General features: G+C 39.4%; 2 protein-coding genes across 3 annotated transcripts in view; one reads left to right on the forward strand and one right to left on the reverse strand.

Moving 5' to 3' along the window:
- The window catches only part of coro7 (coronin 7), a 106,727-nt gene extending 100,272 nt beyond the window's left edge, over positions 1-6,455 (reverse strand). Inside the window, exons 1-6 of the mRNA XM_014983601.2 lie at positions 6,296-6,455; positions 4,845-4,941; positions 4,093-4,170; positions 3,688-3,758; positions 2,891-3,077; positions 1,846-1,922 (exon numbers count right to left, since the gene is read on the reverse strand). Coding sequence (XP_014839087.2) covers positions 1,846-1,922; positions 2,891-3,077; positions 3,688-3,758; positions 4,093-4,170; positions 4,845-4,941; positions 6,296-6,355 — 570 coding nt within the window. The 5' untranslated portion in view covers positions 6,356-6,455. The remainder of the gene's footprint in view (positions 1-1,845; positions 1,923-2,890; positions 3,078-3,687; positions 3,759-4,092; positions 4,171-4,844; positions 4,942-6,295) is intronic.
- Positions 6,456-7,080: 625 nt separating this feature from the next.
- dnaja3a (DnaJ heat shock protein family (Hsp40) member A3a) lies at positions 7,081-13,272 on the forward strand. 2 transcript variants are annotated; one of them, XM_014983599.2, is made up of 11 exons: positions 7,081-7,330; positions 8,000-8,136; positions 9,096-9,179; positions 9,689-9,895; positions 9,987-10,139; positions 10,222-10,369; positions 11,373-11,437; positions 11,571-11,699; positions 11,791-11,906; positions 12,001-12,098; positions 12,233-12,529. In XM_014983599.2, the coding sequence occupies exons 1-11, from the start codon at positions 7,123-7,125 to the stop codon at positions 12,349-12,351; spliced, it is 1,464 nt and encodes a 487-aa protein (XP_014839085.1). In that variant the 5' UTR covers positions 7,081-7,122; the 3' UTR covers positions 12,352-12,529. The 2 variants fall into 2 exon arrangements, with proteins under 2 accessions (XP_014839085.1, XP_014839084.1); XM_014983598.2 differs by lacking the exon at positions 12,233-12,529 and adding an exon at positions 12,584-13,272 and having other exon boundaries at positions 7,083-7,330.
- Positions 13,273-13,333: the final 61 nt, after the last annotated feature.

A 13,333-nucleotide genomic window follows, 5' to 3' on the forward strand; every position in this document is an offset into this window, starting at 1 on the left:
ATTTCCAAGCAGTTTTCCAATCTCATTTAGGGAAATCTCCTCAGGCCCTTAGTAATAATGTCTTTGGCATTACTATTTCACCGCTGTAACAAAGCTGGTAATTAAAGTTTTTACATTGAACTGATATCAAAGTTTTTCCCCGTTTTCCTTTGAAAAAATCTTAATTCCTAAACCAATGCTGAACGCCATTCCCGCCCTCTTTTATGAGCTTCACCTTGTTGACATTTTGATTGAATTCTCCAAACTGAGAAGGTGGATATGGTTCAGTGGCAGCATCTAGTGGTGACAACCTGTAACTGCAGCAAATGGCTCCTGGGTCCAAATAAACCTCTTAATGAAAAATGATGGTTTTAAATGGTTACTTTGCTTTCTTTAAAAGCAAAGTATAAAGCATCATAGCTTTTACTTTTTCAGGATTTTAGGAATGCTTAAAAAGTTCTTCTGCCATTCGTTTCTTTGTGAGGTCACTCTTGTGCCAATTTTAGTAAAAAAAAAAAAAAAACTGTGAAAATGTGTTGTGCAAATTGACTAAAGATTGGGCATTTAATGCAATGCATCTCCTGTAAAATTTCATTAAAAAAGAAACTAACCTTTTAATGGAGAAATATATGTGTATATATAAAGTTTAGGAACTTCATTAGATAAGTGTGCACATGCTCAATCTAATACTTGGCTGAAGCATCTTTTAATGAATTAAAACATTCAATCTTCTTAGGTTGAATTCCATTACCATGCGACATCTTCACAAGTCAGTATTTGTCAGTTTTATGTAGCAAAAGTTCACCAAAGCAATCGTCTGGGAATCTCCAGACAAGATATATTTTCTATCAGATTTAGGTAATGTATCCGTCTAAAAACTTTTTTTTTTTTGTCTGGAGGAGTTGTTCTTTTGTTGACTTGGATGTGGATCTGGATTCATTAGGATGCTATACAGATCAAATCTGTCTTCATCCTTCAGTTTCTAATAAAAGTGGTATAGTTTTGGTTTCAAAACTGATTGGTCTTTAGTGCTGTTCAATTAAATGCAATGGAAATCACTTTTACAATACAATATAATAGGTCAAATCAAGAGAAGCAACATGACAGAATAATGTAGTATGTTTTCTGACCATAACTCAGGATTACAGTTACAGGTTTTAGGCAGATATGGACATTTTGTTATCCGTCTTGTAACTCTACACTCCAGTCCAAACATATGGCAAAGTAATGATTGTTGTCGCATGTAAAACACAGATTTCTCTGTAGCTGGTTCAGTGCTGCTAACGGCTTCTTGGTGGCCTCTTCGCTTTCAACATTTCAACAAATTTTGGAGGAAAGTCAAGTTTTTTATGTCCATGTTTTCCTACATATATTCTGTAATCTTGTCCTATTTATTAGCATTACCTGTAGTTAATATAACTGATGTTATACGTAAACTGAAAAGACTTTATATAAACATTTGAGGGTGTGTATCAAGGTCATTGCCATCTTTTTTTATTTATTGTTTTTAGATATTTCCTCACAATTGCTTATTTTCCAGGATAAATGTCATACTGTAGTAGAGCAAAATTTTGAAATGATTAATACTTTCCTTTTAAACATCCTATAATCCTGGCATTTTACATGGATGAGCACAACTTTGAGAAAAAGAGAATGCCAAATGAACATTATTATCTCTTATAGAGTTAAGAAGGATACAAGACAGAAAAAAAACAAAATAAGTAGAAGAGCAGCCAAAGCCATTCTCAAAACATAAGTCTCAAGATCATCTTAAACGTTTATGTGAAACTGTCTATTTGCAAGATTAATTAAAACAAATCAGGCAATGCTCATGTCTCCTGTCTAATCTTGGTGAATTAGCCTCACCTTGCTGGAAGACGCAAGAAGGGAGCCGTCTCGCTTCCAACTGAGACTCTGCAGCTGGTCGCTGTGCTGCTCCAAGGCTGCGAACATAGACGATCAATTTAAGGTGAAAGGGAACAGCAAACACAGCAAGATAAAGATCAGACAGGAACGGAAAAAGTTTAGGAAAAAGAGGAAGCATGACAACACGAATGGTGAACAAAGAATGACAACAAACACAGAGACGTGACAAAAAAAACAATATTCTGAAGACGTCACCACAGAAAAACAAGGAAAGATGAAGCCAAACAATTCAGAAAAGGACAAAGAGAGAGCGGATGATTTACATAAGAATGTGTGAAAAGTTTAAGCATTGATGTACAAAACTCTGCTGTGTCAGAAGAGAGCACAGCACAGCGTGCGAGAAGTTTCTTTGCAACACCAAGAAACAAACGGATGAAAAATAAAGGGTGTTCCTATAAAGATTTACTCTTTTTTTTTTTTTTTTTTAAGTAAGAACCTTAGATTTTTTTCCCCTTGACCACAAAATAACAACAACAAATGAAGGAAATGAAAGACTCTGTGGAGGGAGCAGCTCATGAGATGCTGGATCAGCAGTGAGCAGCAGCCAGGTCAGCTGTCATGGGGAGGTGGAGTGGGTGTGCAGTGTTTGTGGAAGGGGAGCAAAATATGGGGGGAGGGGGGTGAATGAGGCCAGAATACAGTGAGTGCATCCTGAGGCCAGCCTGAGGAGATTAGCCTCAGGACTGCGAAATAAAACATTACCTCTGCTGCTCCAGCACTTAGACAGAGCCACAGGGCTGTAAAATGTAGGCAGGTCAGTCAGACATTCTCCAGCAAAAAAAAAAAAAAAAAAAAAAAAAAAAAAAAGCCAACCTACTGCTTCACTCCAGACCAAATACATATTTTTGCTACACATAAAAACAACATGAACATGGCTTTAACTGACACAGACTGAAGACATGATACATAATGTACAACGAGACAAAACTTTCTGAGACACGTAGTTTAATTTCGTCAGGGCACACAGAAACTTAAACGCGATTACCTGCAAGAGGCGCGTCTTGCCTGCTGGTGTCCCAAATCAGAGGAGACTTGGTGGTTGCAACAGCCAGCAGGCCCGAGGAAGTGGGATGGAAGTGCACAAGCTCTAGCCTGCCCTGACCTGGCTGTAGAGTCAGTTCAGGACTGCTGGGCTGCTCCTGCTCTGGATCGCACAAACGCCACAGCTTCACCTGCACACACAGGAGTGTCAGATGTGAGGATAATATCTCCTATTTGTTTTTACTGGCAACGGTCTTAGTAAATGTTTGACATTCTTCTCCATCTGGAATGGTGAAGAATTCGGGTGACCATATCGTCTTGTCAAGGTTTTAATGCCGATTCATTTTCTTCTCGGTGTAGATAAGACAGCTAGAGGTGATGACTACTGATTTAACACAGGGAAATGTCAGATTCAGATACACAAGTCATGCTATAGGGTTTAATTATGAACTTTATGTTTTATGACACTACAACAAAACTATGACTCCGTTCAGACCAGATAAAGACTGTGCCATAACATCTGTCAGAAGACGGATGGTCTCAGTAAGGTTTTAGGGAAGTTTTCCAATGTGAATTAAAATACAATGAGGTCTGGATTGTGCATAATAGACCGTAAGAGGTTCCTGTTTTTTTTTTTTTTTTGAGATCTCAAAAAACCTTATGTCAGGAAAACAACATTTGGAAGTAAGGGGAATTGAAAGAAATATTCTGGAGGATACTGAAGGGTAGGGTAGGGAAAGAAAGATAAAGGGGACAAATAATGGCAAAGTTGGGAAGAAAGTAGGACATTGCAGAGCTTACCGTTTCATCCCCAGAGCAGGTTGCCAGGAGACACTCATCAAAGGGAGAAAAGTCCATATCAGTCACCAGATCTGAAGGAGAAAAGAAAACTCAAGTTAAAAACAATGATATGGGTCCTATCTGTCAAGCTTTTATTTTTAGACACTGTCTGCACTTCTTTATTTTACAAAAACACAATATGCTCTTAACTCATTAAAGATAAGCTACACAGGACGTCAGATATATTCCAAGTATAATTTTTGCACAAAATGTGGCTCTTTGTGTGCTTTAAGATACTAAATAACTCAGAAAAAATTTGGTATTAACAAAAAGCACATCGTTTATAAGCACTCACAAAATCTGAATGGTGATGACCCATGTACTTATTTGCATCACATGAAATTAAACAAAAACAGAGAAAAGTACCGGAATGGCAGGAGATCTGGGTGACCGTCCATTGGCCATCGGAAGGGCTGACTGAGGTCAGGCCCACCATCCCACCACCTACAGAGACATGCAGCACATAAAACCTGGCAGAAATCACACAATAAAACCCATTTACTGATACCAAAAAAAGGTTCATGAGGCCTGAACACTGCCTGGAAAAATAACTCCTACCCCTTTAAGCATTACACATTTTGTTATGTGAAATAACCCAAAAACCTCAATGTGATTAATCGACACAAAATAGTATTACAGTTATTTACTGGAAAGAAAGAGATAGAAACTGGAGTGGAATAAGAGCATCTAGGAACATAGATTTTCAGATTTATATTTTTTTTTATGAAGGGTATATTTTATATTAGCTTTTGTTAATTTCAAAATGTGTTTTTTATTTCAATGTAACTTTTTCATTTTACAAAAATATGGAAAAAAAAAAAAACTGGAGCAAATCTGTTTTGTGTTTAGTTTGCATCAAATATTTTTCATAATGAAAAATTTGTTTTATGTGACTTATTTTTTGGTTCTTATGCGCGCAAGACAATTGCTTTTCATTTTACAACATGTAGCTTCTTTTTTCCACATATAAGCAAGGCTATCTTAATTTTAAGGGAGTTCAGCGGTCATCAACAACATTTGCAGGGAAATTGGGCAAAATGTATCTTTCATTTGTAACAGCTGCAGATGTCTGATCTAAAGACAGTGTTTTTGATTTTGCCACAACATTAAAGCCATACCAGCCTGATCGGTGTTGAAAGCCACCAGCTTGGAGCTTGCTGTGATGTGGCTCCCCTGGCAGGAGATGGAGCCAGCGTGGATATTGTTGATCCATCCCTACATTTACAGACAAAGAGGCAAAAATAAGGAAACCCACTCATGAACGGAAAAAAAGAAACACATGGGGGAAAAAAAGTGTGAGCTTAATGACAGGGAGGAGAGCATGTGACCAAGTTGGTGCAACAACCGTCAAAGAAAAAGAAGCCAGCAATAAACAGGAAGGATCTAGCTGAGTGTGCACACACTTTAGAGTTTTAGAACGAGCACAGAGCAGAGGAAATGGAAGTGCTCCTTTCACTGCACAGCAGAGAAAGGTCTTACATAACGTTAACATGGCAAGAGCAGCATGTGTGTACAACATGCTCCAATAATTACTGCTAAGCTGTTGGACAAAAAACAACAAAAAGCAACACTAACAGTATGAATAAAGAAGGCATTAATAGTTTTGCTCCGGGAACACTTAATAATCTTTTCTTTTTGTTTTCCTATGAAGCTGCATATTGGTTTGTTTTCACTTAAGACCTCAAAGACATTTCAACAAGATCTGCATAGATGATTAGAAACTGGCTCGGCAGTGTTGCAAGAGAGCGTCTGTTTCCCTCAAACGAAAGCTGGACCAACTCATCTATGAATATTCAATCAAGCAACACCCACTCGTCTTTATTTTCCTGTCAAGCCCCTCAAACCGCTCCTTGCTTGCCTCACTGTGCTCCTTACGTCTCCCGTCCTATTTTTGCTCCTGCATTGCGTTTTGAAATGAAAGCACATGGCTCGGAACAGCTACATGCCTACAAGAATTATTGCTTCAGCATTCACAGGAGCAAGGCACCACCTGCTGCGTGTGCAGAGACTGGGGGACATCCACCGATTATGGGTGGGTGTGTGCATGCCAGGCTTTCATTTGTCTGCATGGAGGCAGTAGATTGCATAAAATGCTCCATACACGGGTTGTGCAGGCGCTGTAACCTGGAACTAATGGGTTCAAAGGCTTATTTGTATGCAAGACACATGAATTCTGGTCCAGACATGTCGATTACTGAAATTTATACGTTCCTTTTCCCCATGGCTGAGAGCTTAAAAAATCTCAGCGGCATCCCAACAAAACTCAAAAGTGGGCAACAAATGCAACGGGAAAATTACAAATCAGTAAAACAAAAGCTTAACAATGGGTTTCATTGCAACGTCTGACGATGGTCAGCTGCTGAAATGCAGCCACAAGGCTGACAAATACATATAAATAGGCACTAGTAGCAAGTGCATTCATATTTTTCTCTTTACTACAGGCTCCCAGATGCAGGAAGTTCAACATCCCTTGCAAGCAGACAGGCAGGCGTTCCTCCCCAAAAGTAGCTCAGCAATTTAGTGCTAGCCAAGAGAACTGTTTCTATCCAGAAGCGGGTTCACTACTCACCTCTTTCTTGGCAACCTTCGGAGTGGTGTTTTTGAATTTGGAGGTCTTAAAACGATTCATAATGCTCTCCCAAATTGACTTTCGTGCCTTCCGGGTGTCTCTGTCGAGCTGGTTGGTACTGCTGAGAGTGCTGCCGCTGCTGCAGCTGACAGCTTTGGCTCGCCGCGCGGTGTTCGTTCGATTTGCTCTACCAGCCGAGTCGAACGACTGGGCGGTGTCTTCGATTTCCCCTTCAGACCAGTAGAGTGACAGTTGTAGACCTTTTTTCCTGGGGACTCAGAAAAGGAAAACAAACCACGAACCAGAAGACTCTCCAGACTGGATGTATTTTTGTGTGTCAATATTTGTACCCCTACAAATATTTTTTTATGAACTTATTAAAATAAATGTAACAGAGTACATATAGCTAGGACCTGCCAAGCTCTGATCAAAACAGACCACATATAGTGACACATACAGTAGCTCGAACCCAAACCTGTAAAACAGACCGGGATTTTAGAAGTTTTTGCATGTCTAAAAAAAATGCCATTCACAATATGGCGGCGATATCGACGTACGATCCTGTGGTTAAACCACACAGTGTTCCAAAACGTGCAGCCTCGGAGAATAAAACGTTTGCATCAATTTTTTTCATGAGATTTTGTTTTTGCAAATAAATATATTTTTCCTCTCTTTTGAAAAACTATAGTGCTTGATGTATAATTTACTAAAAAGTAACCAAAAAAATGTTTTTGTTTTTTGTTTTTTTGTTTTTTTCCCCTTTCCTATGCACGCCCACACCGTTTTCCCAGGCATGCGCAGTCTCACAAGCGGTGGTGACTGTCGGCATGATGGCGTCCTCGGCCGTTCGCAGCTCCTCACGCTGGATTGCAGTCATCGTGTCCTCTGGACCTCGAAGAGCTGCCGGTTTCGTTCTGTCTTCTGAGCATGGAAACCTCCGGAGTTTTTCTACTGTGGGAGCCGAGAAGTTGTGGCGTGGGGGCAGCTTGTTTTGCGGTGGAGCAGGAAAAGCGTTGACATTGAGAGGGCTGTCAGGTGAGAACTACATCAGCTAAGCTAAAATAAGCTAAGCTACATGTACCATAATAATATCATTTTACTCAAGTGACACGGCCTAAAATAATCGGATAACCGTAAACTAATATCTAACTACAAACGTTACAACGATGAAATAAGGTTTTAACATCTATACATGTACCTCGAACTACCTCAAAGTAGTTGATAAAAATGTGATGTAATCACACCTGCTAACTTTGCAGTCTTTAAGTGACATTAGCAAAGACGAGACTATTTTGTTTGTACTTTAACTGTTGCAAGTTATGCTTGTATTGTTTTTTTTTTTTTTTTGACTGCTCTCCAAGTACAATAAAGCAAAATCAGCAGTGCCAAATCAGTTCTATACAGTTTAGTGAAATCCTTTAACACTACCCTATTTTTAACCAATAAAGTTCAGTGCCATTTTGAAGTCATTTTTACTACAGTTACTGATCGCATATATATTAATTATTTAAAAAAAATTAAAGAAAATCAGAACAAAACATTTTTGCAATATAAGCTTATAGAGACTTTTATAGGTCTTGGGTCTGAGACCCAAACAAATTTGAACATTTTAACTGAGAACTGTGAAAAATAAGCTGCTTTGCAACTTTGTAACACTTCTAGATGTCATTTACTTACCCTCTGACTTTTCTGGGCAACATTCAGGTCTGAAGTCGCCCCATGCTCTCTACACGCTGTCCTTCCACACAAGCGCCTCTTCTAGCAGCAAGCAGGATTTCTATCAGATTCTTGGAGTCCCTCGCACCGCATCCCAAAAGGAGATCAAGAAAGCCTACTACCAGGTTTGATCTCGCCTCATGTGCAGCTTGTCGTAGTTGTAACTCCCAATGTTATGATATGAAATTATGGTGGTAAATGTGGCAGTGCAATATTATTGCTGATTTATGAGTTTAACTTAACATTTGCCTGACATTTTCTATATTTTCACAAAGTCTTCACTACTGACTGTGGCCTTTAGCTTCTTGGCTATTACAATTATAAGTTGTGGCATCAAGACCAGCTACATTCCATCCAAATGGCCAAATTTATTATTGACCTGCAGACAGTGAACTATTAGCACTTAAAATGTATCAGCTTTCAAAATTATCCATGCAAGCAAATGTGAATTTGCACATATAAATATTGTAGCTATACTCTAGATCCCTATTGTCTGGGATTTTTGTGTCTGTTCAATCCCAAAGAGATGCGGAGCTGCAATTTGGTGCGGTCTAATATCTAAAAATAAAATCACAGCCTACTTTCATGTATTTTAAGCCCAGCAGCATATTTAATTCACATAGAAATCAGCTTGGTTCTGGCATTTTAACAGTCTTACACTTTTACAATGTTTACAGTCAATGTAGGAAATGTAATGAATTGGAACTACACTGAAATATATTACGAGAGGAATTATGAACGGGTCATATCAAAACAGAGACAAAACATGCTATCGGTAGACTAGCTCTTCAGCATATACAGTACTTGTTTGCTAAACACAAGGCTATCCTGCAGAAGCTCCTTTTGAGACAAAATATCTGTTGCTGTCATTTATTTTGCCACACTTTAAAGCCACTTTTATGCATGTATACATAGCATCAGTTTTAATAAAGTATTGGGCTGAGACTGTGTATCTGGAAATGCCCATTCCTATATTAATCTGATTGGTAGCAGGGGGCAGAATCCTGATCAGGACATGCATAATGGCAACCTAAGCAAGAATCACAGAAGTTGATTTTTACTTTTTGTCTTGTTTTGTTCGCAGATGGCCAAAAAGTACCACCCAGACACAAACAAAGACGACCCGCAAGCAAAAGAAAAATTTGCACAGTTGGCTGAAGCATACGAGGTTTGCTTTCAGTTCTTACAATAAATATCGGGTAACACTTTATTTGACGGGGTGTGCATAAGACTGACATGACACTGTCATAAATATGACACAGCGCCTGTCATGAACACGAAGGAGCCTTTATGAATGTTGTCATGAAGTGTCATTCGGTAAATAATGACACTTTTAATGCAAAGTTGGTTTAAAAGTTGCATTAAAAGTCCATTAGAAGTGTCAACTTTGTATTACTTTGTAAATAATGACTCTTTAATGCAAAGTTAGCACTTTGAATGGACTTCCAAAGCAACTTTTAAAGCAACTTTGCATTAAAAGTGTCATTATTTACCGAATGACACTTCATGACAACATTCACATTTATGACAGTGTCATGTCAGTCTTATGCACACCCCGTCAAATACAAAATCTACTTTACCAAGTATGGTAAAGTAGATTTCCCTGTGTTTTGGTGGGAAAAGTCTCGTCTATGAGCTTTAATGTGGATTTAACCCTTGCTCTTTATATCTTCTCAGGTGCTTAGTGACGAAGGGAAGCGGAAGCAGTACGACACGTACGGGATGGCGGGTTTTGAGGCGGGTCAGGCCGGAGGACAGCAGCAGTACTGGAGTGGACAAGCCAGCCATGTGGACCCGGAGGAGCTTTTCCGCAAAATCTTTGGAGAATTCTCGGGAGGCCGTGGCTTCGGAGACTTCAGCGCCATATTTGATCAGCCACAGGAGGTTAGTGAGATTTACAGAAAGCCAAGCAACGCTGCGATCAGCTGTTTGCCTTTTAGCACCTTTTCTGAAGTTCCCTCCGTTTTCCATGCAGTACATCATGGAGCTGACGTTCACCCAGGCAGCAAAGGGAGTGAATAAGGAGATGTCTGTTAACATAGAGGCAACCTGCCAGCGCTGCGATGGGAAAGGCCATGAGCCGGGGACTAAGGTTCAGCACTGCCACCACTGTAACGGCTCCGGCATGGTAAGAACTCCTACATGAAGTTTCCATTTTCTATGCGATTTTAGGTTATACTTCTAAAAGAGACCTCTCCCCGTACCTATAGGAAACGATAAACACAGGACCGTTTGTGATGCGTTCTACATGCCGGCGCTGCGGGGGGAAAGGGACAGTTATTTCAACTCCCTGTAACACCTGCCGTGGATCTGGACAAACCAAGCAGAGGAAGACTGTGGTTGTTCCTGTCCCTGCCGGTCAGTTACACTCAAGTATCGATTCAGCTCCCAATCCTTCACAAAGTCTGTATTGCCTAAATTATTCCTCTCTTTCTTTTTATCGTAGTTGAGCAGGGAAATTTAGTAGAATACCTGAATCTTGTAGTAACATTGACGTTAACCATTAACGGTTCAATAAATAAGTAAACCTCATAGCACTTCTGCAGCTGCACTTTAAAAACACCACTTTACGCCTCTTGCAGGTTCTGTTTGCCTTGAGTCCGATTTCTTTTTTTTTTTTTTTTCTTTAATTTTTGTGCCCAATATTAATGGAAAAGTTTCCAGTTTAAAAACTGCTCACAAGTTCTCAATTGGGTTCAGGTGAGATGAGGAAGAGGGAAGCTTTTCATCTTTAATGCCTTAAGTGGCCAGCCATGCAGAGGAGCACTTGGCTTTGTCCTGCATACACTGCAAAAACAGAATCTTACCAAGTATTTTAGTTTCCAGTGCAAATACCTCAATACACTTGGAATAGGAGAAAACTCACAAGTAATATTTACGCAAAACATAGGATTTTGTTTTGAGTTAAAAAAAAAAAAAACTATTGACAAAAAAGTAGTAGTACATTTGGCAGATTTTTTTTCACTTCCAACATGGAAAAAAGTCAAGCTTTCCTTGTTTTGAGAAGGGTATTGATTGCTGTGTCTTCATGACCTGAACCACTGTTTGAAGAAAGTGTTGTCTAAAAACTGACAATAGGTCAAGGAGTTGATTTTGAGCCTCAGTACACAGATCTGTATCAGCATAATCCTGCTGCCACCATCATGTCAACTGCGCTCGGCATTTAGCAGCAATTCTTTCACTACTATGCAAAACGTTTTTGTCAGTCTATTGCATAAAATAAAATACTGAGTCATGGTGCAAAGCTCTGAAACGTTTCTCAGGAACCAGATGATTCGGAGACGGTTAAAATTTTCACCTGCAAGATTCAGAGGATTTTAAAAACAATCTGAATTATTGTTTGTACTTTTTCCCCTGTCAGGAGTGGAGGATGGTCAGACGGTCAGAATGCCAGTCGGAAAGAAGGAAATCTTCATTACATTTCGGGTTGGTATTTACTTCAAAGACGATATGAGTAGAAGTTATCCTGTGTGAATTTCAAGTTTAACATTTGTCAGACAGTATAAAGTGTGCTGCATTCAAACTTTGGACTCTTTGGTATAATCTTTATTTTATCCAGGTCCAAAAGAGTCCTGTGTTCAGGAGGGAAGGTGCAGACATTCACTCTGATCTTTACGTCTCTGTGGCTCAAGCCATTCTGGGAGGCACAGCAAGAGCACAAGGACTTTATGAAACGCTTAATTTGTCAGTAAGTAGAGATAGACTTAATCTGATTAAAATGTACAGCTTCATACTTTAACAGTTGAAAGATCCACAGGCAATTTTTCTTTCATCCCCAGATCCCTGCAGGTGTCCAAACTGACCAGAGGATCCGTCTGTCAGGGAAAGGAATTGCTCGCGTCAGTGGCTATGGCTTTGGAGATCACTACATCCACGTCAAAGTCAAAATACCAAAGTGAGACTCCATAGATGTCTTTGTTTCTCTATAAAGTTCACTGGAAAATTGTGAGGTTTCCAAAATACAACTTTAAATGAATTTTCTTTTGTAGGACTTTGACAGATAGACAGAAATCTCTTTTAACGAGCTTCGCTGAGGATGAGACCGATGTAGAAGGGACGGTGAATGGAGTCACCAACACCAGCACAGGTATGAAGACCGTCTCACTCCAAGATAGTTCTTTTTTTCTTTTTTTCCCTCCCTCAGCTACTGAAAATCCATATTAAAAATGGGAATTTTTGCAACACAAGTTATACTTAGTTGCAGTGTTAATATCTGTCCAGGTGGGGGCAGCAGTGGTGAGCAGTCTAAGGCAGGGAAAAGGAGGCATGTCGAGAAGGAAGCAGAGTTGAAAGAGGAGGGCTTCCTCACCAAGTTAAAGAAATTATTTAGCTCTTCCTGACAGCCATAAACCGGGTATGGCTTTTTGTGGAAAGTAGTTGCTTTAGACGCGTCTCCATGTGTGCTATAGTACAAAACATGACACTTCATAGTCATCTGGTTTGTGGCCGTCATAGACAGTTGTGCATGTTCTCTTGCATTGTATTATACGTCCAGCTAATTAATAGCATCCCGACTGTCATATTTACAGAGCAGCAATTTTAAGTTTGTTTTATTTTATTTTTTGTCCCAAGGTAAGAGATCCTCCTGGAACTAAGCCCGACTTAGAAAAGAGGACTGCACAAAGCAAGGACAGTATAAATGTAAAGAGGGTCAGAAGACTGAGAGACTTGGAGTGTTGGTTTATTGTTTTGGATGGATGACCAAGAAGCTTTCTACCCAGTCCTGTAGTGAAAAATCCTGAGGATCATCTTCTCTGCTCCCCTGCTGACGTGGATCTGCGGATGTGCCAGTCTGCCAACGACACCACGCACCACACTGCAGTGTGTGTCTTAGTACTCAGTGCATGCTGGTCATCTATTTACCAAAATGCAAATCTAAAGGCAAATACCATTTAAGTAATAAATTATTGTAGTAAAAAACTACAAAAACAGTTACGTCTGTTTAGGATTAAATCCTGCTAACTCACTACAATGTGACCCTTGTGTTTTTATTTTTACACTTCTTTACTCAGCTCTGACAGTCTAACGTCTGCTTACAGCTTCAGATTAAGCAGGAAGGTCTTATACGTTGGATAATTTGACACACGAGCTTTCCTGAACTGTAAACTGTCAATTATTTTTTAGTTTTGAACAGTTCTAAAATTCTATGTAACAGTAGTAAAACAGGAATTCAACCATGTATTATTTCTAAACTATATTCTGTATAGTTTTAAATATATGGGCTGGTTTTAAAAATAAAACCTCCTCTGTTTTACTTCTAACTCTTAAGTGTCATATTTTTGTGTGGAGAATTTCTACCAGCGTAGGTCAACTTAGAGCTGC

The sequence above is a fragment of the Poecilia mexicana genome, unplaced genomic scaffold (genome assembly GCF_051168715.1).
Source record: "Poecilia mexicana isolate PSO_F unplaced genomic scaffold, ASM5116871v1 scaffold_8, whole genome shotgun sequence".
Classification (NCBI taxonomy): domain Eukaryota; kingdom Metazoa; phylum Chordata; class Actinopteri; order Cyprinodontiformes; family Poeciliidae; genus Poecilia; species Poecilia mexicana.

Excerpts from the sequence above, each read along its gene's own strand:
- dnaja3a (XM_014983599.2), top strand. The coding sequence starts at position 7,123 with ATGATGGCGTCCTCGGCCGTTCGCAGCTCCTCACGCTGGATTGCAGTC. Across the intron at positions 10,370-11,372 it reads GGTTGTTCCTGTCCCTGCCG|GAGTGGAGGATGGTCAGACG; the intron begins GTCAGTTACACT and ends TTCCCCTGTCAG. Across the intron at positions 11,438-11,570 it reads AAATCTTCATTACATTTCGG|GTCCAAAAGAGTCCTGTGTT; the intron begins GTTGGTATTTAC and ends TATTTTATCCAG.